This window comes from Vanellus vanellus, assembly GCF_965231255.1.
Source record: "Vanellus vanellus genome assembly, chromosome: 3".
Taxonomy (NCBI): Eukaryota; Metazoa; Chordata; class Aves; order Charadriiformes; family Charadriidae; genus Vanellus; species Vanellus vanellus.
Genome location: NC_138907.1, coordinates 22,038,068 through 22,045,914, shown reverse-complemented (window position 1 = coordinate 22,045,914; position 7,847 = coordinate 22,038,068). Strand labels below are relative to the sequence as shown.

Sequence of the window (7,847 nt, the reverse complement as noted above, 5' to 3'; positions counted from 1 at the left end):
TTTCAGAGTTGGAAGGGACCTCTAGAGATCATCTAGTCCAACTCCCCTGCCAAAGCAGGATTGCCCAGAGCACATTACTCAGGACTGCATCCAGGCGGGTCTTAAAAATCTCCAGAGAAGGGGACTCCACAACCTCCCTGGGCAGCCTGTGCCAGTGCTCTGTCACCCTCACCGTAAAGACGTGTTTCCGTGTATTTGAACGGAACTTCCTGTGTTCTAACTTGTGCCCATTGCCCCTCGTCCTGTTACTGGGAACTATTGAAAAGAGCCAGGCTCCATCCTCCTTCAACCCACCTTAGGTGCTTGTAAGTATTAATAAGGTCTCCCCTCAGCCTTCTCTTCTCCAGGCTAAAGAGTCCCAGCTCTCTCAGCCTTTCCTCATAAGGGAGATGCTCCAATCCCTTAATCATCTTAGTTGCCCTTTGCTGGACTCGCTCCAGCAGTTCCCTGTCCCCCTTGAACTGGGGAGCCCAAAACTGGACACAGTCTTCCAGTTGTGGCCTCACCAGTGCAGAGTAGAGAGGGAGAATGACCTCTTTCGACCTACTGGCCACACTCTTCCCTATGCAGCCCAGGATTCCATTGGCCTTTTTGGCAACAAGGGCACATTGCTGGGCCATGGATAATTTACTGTCTACCACAACCCCCAGATCCTTCTCCTCAGAGCTACTTCCCATCAGGTCCGCCCCTAACCTATACTGGTGCCTAGCATTCTTCCTCCCCAGGTGCAGGACCTTGCACTTGCTTTTGTTGAACCTCATTAGGTTCTTCTCTGCCCAGCTCTCCAGTCTGTCCAGGTCACGCTGGATGGCAGCACGGCCCAGTCCATAAAATAATTGCACTTTCATATATTTGCTGGTTGCTTTCAAGCTGTTTCCATGTAGGATATATACTGAAATAATTATCTTTCTACCTGCTTTTTCAAGGAAAGATGAAGCAAACTTCTGTTTATTCCTGCCCTGGTGTGGCTTGGAAATGGGACATTTAGAGACCCAGCAACCCATACACTATCAATGTGAGAGTGTTGCCACAGTCTGCAGCTCTATACCACTGGTTTTCTTTTGCACTTTTTTTTCCTTCAGAATTTGGCAAGAAAGGTTATTTAAAAACCAGTCTACATCTTGATAATCTTCAGGCCACCGCAGATATCGACTTCTTCGTAAAAAGTTTCGAATTGGTTTGTGTTTCATCAGTTGATATTGAGAAAGTGACCCGACCACTACCATAATGAGGACATCTTTCAGATCACAAAAATACCTGCTCTGGGCAAAATTAAAGGCTTCTACACACCACCCATCTTTAAGAAACTGCCTGGTCACTATGCAAATTGTTTTCCTGCTGCTCCAAACGGCATCACGAATATTGTTAATGTGTTCTTTCCCGGGCAAGAAATCTCTTTCCTCAAAGCACAAGGTAAATCTGTTTTTATCAAAATACTGTGAATCCAGGCGCTTTAGCAAAGCGTTCTGGACCCATTCAAAGTCATTTTTGCTGTAGCACAAATACGCGTCATATCTGTACTCACTTCTATCTGCTACTTGTGGATGGCTGTCTATAATTTTTTTGGTGATAGTTTTATACCAGACAAAACAAATCCCCCGGCATCGAGTAAAAATGATGACTGCCATCAGAAACATCAGGAGAGTGACGGAGGTGAAGATGAATACTGAGAACCTGAGTGTGTGCTGGAGTTCATCTTCACTGCAACCATCATATGCCAGAGACGACAGTGGTACCCCTGCAAATGCAGGGGGGTATACACAGTACCTGTCATACTGTGAGCCAGCTAGGGTTACATTGGTTTCATTCAGCCACACTAGTAGGCTCTTTAAAGTACAATCACAGACATACTTATTATGTGTTATATCCAGAATACTCAAAGTCATAAAGACTTCAGGCTCAGGGGAAAAAAGCTGGTTTCCAGATAAGTTTAGGTTTGTTAGGCTTTGTGGAAAAACCCCAGGAGAAAGATGAGACAATAGGTTGGAAGCTAGATTAAGTCTTTTTAGAGATGTTAGACCTCTAAAGATCTCCTGCGGAAGAGAACTAAGGTAGTTGTTATTCAGATGTAGAACCTGAAGTTTGGACAGTGCCCTGAACACATCCAAACATAAATCTCTCTCCCACACAAGCTGTAACATATTTTCACCTAGATCCATATAGAGTAACTGATTGTTTTCTACAGCATTGCCACTTTTCTCACAGTAAGAGAAGCGATTCTGTTTTAAGAGGATATACTGCATATCTGGAATTTGGAAAAGAATATACAGGTCACCCAGGTTTGCCAACCAATTTCTTTCTAATTCAAGGTATGTTGCTGCTATTTTTGTGCTGACTACAGACATTAGCTTATTGTCACCTAAAAAGGCAGAGGTCAGATGTGGAAAAGAAGGGAGTTTTTTAATGGCATTGTCTTGGAGATCAATTATTTTCAGACTTACTAAGTTACTGAATGATTTTTCACCAATCATCCCAATATGATTTTGCTGTAAATCAATATACATTACACTATGTAGACCCTCAAAAGTATAATCGTACAACTCGCCTAAAAGATTATTTGAGAGATTGAGAGTTTTTAGGTTTTCCAAGCCAAAAAATGCTTGCCTTTGGATTTGGTTTATCTTGTTTTTGAAAAGGTTCAGCAATTCCAGATTACGAAGGCTTTGAAAGATTAAAGAATTGAGAGAAAAAATGTAACCATTTGAAATATCAAGCAAATGAAGACCACTTCTTCCTAGTCTAGCAAATGTGTTGTTATCTGGATTTTTTAAGTTACTAAATCCAAATCCCGAACCCATTGTGTGAGAGCTAAATATTAAAGAACCGATTTGAGTCCCTTTAATGGCTGTAAAGAAATATTGGACTTTCTCTGTGCTCCAGCCATTGTCACCAAGGTCTAGTGAGTTAAAGGTAATGTTTCTGAAAGGATTTGGACATTTGGCCCAGGCCATTTTGTCTGTCTTGTACAAATAATTAGAACGGAGGCTAAAAAATAAAAAGTGTTTTCCTTGGAAGCTTGTAAGATTGCTTTCACACAGGTTGGATATCTTGTTGAATTTCAGGTTCACAGTTTTCAAGACTGTTAGATTATAAAATAAGGGATGAGGCTGAAGTTTTGTGATTTCGTTCCCTGAAAGATCCAATTCTTCTAACAAGCTCAAATCTTGAAAGTAACGTTCCTCCAGGATGGAATTTCCAAGGTAGTTCTGAAACAGACGGAGTTCAGTCAGGCTTCGCAAGCCCACAAAAGCATCAAGATCCAGTTGAAGAATCTTATTGAATCCCAAGTCTAAGACACGAAGGTTTGGCAGGTTCCTGAAAGCTCCTTTTCCTATGGTAACAGGATAGACATATTGCGTTCCGATTTCCAACAACAACAAATGCTCCAGCAGTGGAAAGGAAGTTGCAGTCACTTGTGTGATATAGTTGAAAGTTAGCAAAAGCTTCACTGTATCCTTTGGCACAGGTGGAATATCTGTGAGGTTGCAGTAATAATATAGGGAGACCTGGGCTTCTGAATAACAGCTTCTAAATGCACATATATCACTAGCTAGTGATATTCCAACGACAAGTACTAGCTGTTGACGTAACATCATGAATCTATGTGAAAAAATTGAAAATAGAAAGCGTTAATTCTGTAGTTGGATATCTTTGCAGTTAGTTGTAGAGCACGTTTTTTAACAGTTGTAAAATAAAATACTAATATTATGCTAAAAATGACTAGTGATTTGGGAGTTATCCTTTCTCTGAAGTCTAACAGGCATCAGCTGATAGATCAGAAGATAGGTTCCAAAGAGATGGGAGCATCTCCTACGACCTGAAAAGTAACCCTCCTTTATGTACCTTAAGGGCAGTATGAAAACCCCACTAGGCATGTTTGAAAATTTTGGCCTAGCTATTTAATTTGCATCGTGGAACCGATAATGCTGGTGTGTTAGCGTCATTCCTTAATCAGTTATCCAAACAGGTTTAAACAGTTTGGATTACCAAAGTAAAGGGCAGTCCTCCAGTCATCTCCCCAGAGCAGGACAACGCTGCGCGCTGCCGGGGCGCTCTCCCTGTGAGGGCAATCACGCTGTTTGACACATTGCTGACACACAGAAATGCCTAACAGCCATGAATTTTTAAAAGGGGGACCTCTTTTGGGGGACCTCTTTTGGGGCTCCTTGAGCCTCAGATTAACCCTGCAATGTGAAATTGTTCTTGAAAGGTTGTGAAATAGATTTGAAAGTATAGGGAGGAACAAGGCTAACAGTGAAGGAAAATTAAAAATGTGGTAGCCTGAAAGTGTGCTGCAAGCTTTCACTTTATGAAAAACTAAATTTCCTGAACCGTAAATTCCTGTTATACAAAAAGGTGCATAACATAATTTATGCAGCTCATTGATGAATCCATTTATTAATTTATTCCCACTCTGGATTTTCCTTGCATTATGCCATCTGTCTGCCTGTCTCTTTCTTTATCTGAGACAAAAACGTCTTCAAAGCAAAGAAGGTCTTTTTTTATTGAGTATAGTAAAGAACAGAGCAAACTATTAGCCCTAAAGTGGTTGTTTGTGTACTGTAGTTTAAAAAAAAAAAAACACCCTTCTAACTAAGATTGCAAGCATCTGCCTGTGCTTTTAAAAAAAGCATTTATTGAAATGCAATTACAACCCCATGGAAGAAATTTTGTGACCTCCAGCACAATTTGCTTAAAAATTGTAAGTGTAAATCTTTGTGGAACCAAACCCCTGATGGCCATCTAACAGCTGCAAAGTAAATCTACTTCAGAGAGGATAAAAGTGGGGCTTTGAGCCAGAAATTAAAAAGAGGTAAAAACCCACTGATTATTATTATGATTTGAGCACGCTGCTTCTTTAAAGCACAAGTACAAAATTCTGTGCGGAATACTGCACTTGAACTAAAATCATCTTATGCTTGTTGCCATCATACCAAGTGATTTCTGGGAAATGAAAAAGTATGTCAGTAGAAACTACGATGATATTCCCATTGCAAATACCAAGTGAAAGAGCTAGCCATTTTTTAGAGACTATCTGCTAAGTAGGAAGTACAAAGATGATATAGTACCATTGAATCTCATAACTGACACAATCTCACTGTACCTAACATTTTGGGCGACGTTTTCAAAGTCATCTGATTATACTACAACCTTAACAACTGTGACTACTAGGGTGAATGTAAATTTCCACCCTAGAGGCTCAAACACCCAAGGGGAGACACACATACCTTGCAACTTAAAATACTAATCTTGTAATTTTTTAGGAGAATTTCATGGTTTTGGGACAAGACCTGATTCTTGAAAATAAGAGATTATGAATATAGGATAGAGTACGGAATTCTGAAGCCCTGGCATTCAAACTTCCTTCACATTTTGCCTCACTAAGGAATTTAGGGTCTGCTGCAAAGAAAAGCAAATTGCAGGCAGCAAGTATCAAAATTCTGTTAAGAGTTTTAACTGCATCTACGGGGAATAATTCCTAGTGCTAGAAAATCATTGTGTTTTCTACCCTCTTTTTTTTGACCTTGCATGCACTGTTAAAAGGGGACATTATAAACAGTAAACTGTATGATGTTTGTCTTTGTGACTACAAAATGTTGTAGGTTATTAAAAAAGACACAGCTAAACATAGGGCAGGTCATTCAACATTGTTTACTCTACTTTTCTCTGCTTGAAACATGAAAACAAAACACCAAGTTTCCCTTTTATTATTTGTTATTATTACAACGGTTCTTGTTGACACCATAATATAAGATGTTTAGCACAAACAGTTTTAAATTACATTTATCTCTCAGACGTTTACATTTCCATTCCTTGTATTTGCCCAAATGCTATGGCTGGTTTTTAAAGTTTGGGTAAAATCACAGCATCACCAAAAGCAGTGACAAATAGAAAGTACTTTGGAAGTCAAATTAAATACAAGCATGTCAACTTACCCAAAGAAAAAGCTCAAAATGTTTAGAGTGGAAGAATTAGAAAATGTTATTATTTTTAAATTTACAAATGTACTTTCTTATTTTCTAATAATAAGAATAAAAAGGGTGAAATATTTTGAGCCACCTTTGCTTTTTCGCTTATCTGCTTTTCCACGTTCTTGTAAGTTGAAGAAGTCTCCAACAGTCTCTTAACAGTTGTTACACTCCACCTGTGCTCTGGTTTGGTGGCAAGGAAGATTTCATTTGTAAACTCTTTGCTCCCTCAATTTTTTTCTGCGTAAGTTACTACCTTTCCCCCTGAATCTCGGCCCTCCATGAGCAGGAGGAAGATACTGGCAATAAGTAATGCCTTTTACTGCTCTCATGAAGACAGCAAAGGTTTTTAATTTAATGGAATTCCTCCATGTAGCATTTTATACAACATTTCACCATTGTATATTAGCACATAAAACCTTTTAGGAAAAATATTATTCCCACAAAATGACGATCATCCCATTCACTTACGTGCCTGGGCCTGATCACGGAGATGAAGGGATGTGTAAATGCTTCATTCGTTGTTGAAAACTGGAGCAATGAAGTTTAGAGAACCGGAGCTCAGCACGTGAGATTTTGTTTCCTCCTACTGCTTTGATGTCAGAAGGGGTAAGCGGTAAAGGGAAGGAGAAAAGTAAGGGGGGTGGGGTGGGGAATGCAGCAAATGCTTTTGGGATGGAAAATCCTAAGCAGGGTATGTTTCTGAGCAATGGAAAGAACTTTTACAATGCAGGGTGGATATTCTATCTAGATCTAAATGCAGCAAGTGAGTGCACACAGAATGCAAATACCCTAGCTCTGGTCTCAGACTCCTCAGGAAGTGCGCGTCTGGATCAGGGAAGGCCAATGCAGATGCTTTGAGTCATCTGGAAGTGAGCTACACTATTGAACTAACTTTTTTAAAACTCCGTTTTGTTAACTTGGTTTTAAATCACTGAGAAACCTTCATGAGCACAGCAAAAACGTAAGGGAACTGACAGTACCTGAGGGTGGATGTTGTAGTAGTGCCTGTCCATCTTGGTACAGCTGTGTATACTTTAGGATAGCCATAGAGGCTGTCAGTAAGCAGGGCCTGAATCATAGCTGAAGAGGAGGACTAAGATGGTCTCCTTTTCAACGTACGCAAGCCAGGACAGAAATTTGAGTAACAACTCTCCCATGGAGAGTTAGAAATCACTTGCCATTCTCCTTTCCGCACCCCCCCCAAAAATGCACTGGAGTCCACACAAATAAAGAACAGGTTACATACCCTATTTTTGTCCTTGCTGAAGGCCGAGAGTATTTGCTTCCTTTTAAAAGAGTGATCTGAAAGGAAAATTTCAGTCTCAGAAGTGGTTTTGTGCAGCACGCTTAGTCTCTTCAGCAGCCTCCCCTCTGCTAAGATTTCAAGAAACTCTAAGATTTCAAAGGGCTCTTGATTCAGTCCACGAGTTCTGGAAGAAGAATCCCGACAAAGTCAAAGAAATCCTTTCTTTCTTCTCTTCTTCCTCCTCTTTCAAACCCAGGTTACTTTTGAGAACAAATGTTAGGAAAATGTTCATGTTATGATAGTATGAAATTTTAAATATCTGATCTTTATACATCTGCAACTGATCTTTGGCCATGTTGCACACAAGGTGCTCCTAACGGCTCCAGGAAAGGGGCTATGGCAGATACAACAGTCTATCACCACTCAGCCATACTGAGTGGTAATACAAATGCATACAAAGCTGAGCTCTAAGATACAACAAAACACACATACAGCTTGTGGGCAGTTAGGGCTGAAATGGGCTCTCACAGTTTAGCAGTGTGGGACAGCTGAGTGAACCCAGAAGTGCTGCAGGAGCCTATGTGAGACTGCTCCTGACCTGAGACTTGAGATGGCAAGGAATGATCTCA

At 40.3% G+C, this 7,847-nt stretch overlaps 1 protein-coding gene across 1 annotated transcript; it reads right to left on the bottom strand.

The window, feature by feature from the left end:
* Positions 1-1,010: 1,010 nt before the first annotated feature.
* On the bottom strand, positions 1,011-6,981 carry TLR5 (toll like receptor 5; the record flags this gene model as incomplete). Its single annotated transcript, XM_082481780.1, has 2 exons — positions 6,953-6,981; positions 1,011-3,600 (listed from the first exon to the last, which is right to left on the bottom strand). Exon 2 carries the CDS (start codon positions 3,594-3,596, stop codon positions 1,011-1,013), a length of 2,586 nt encoding a protein of 861 aa, XP_082337906.1. The 5' UTR covers positions 3,597-3,600; positions 6,953-6,981.
* Between the last annotated feature and the right edge of the window lie 866 nt (positions 6,982-7,847).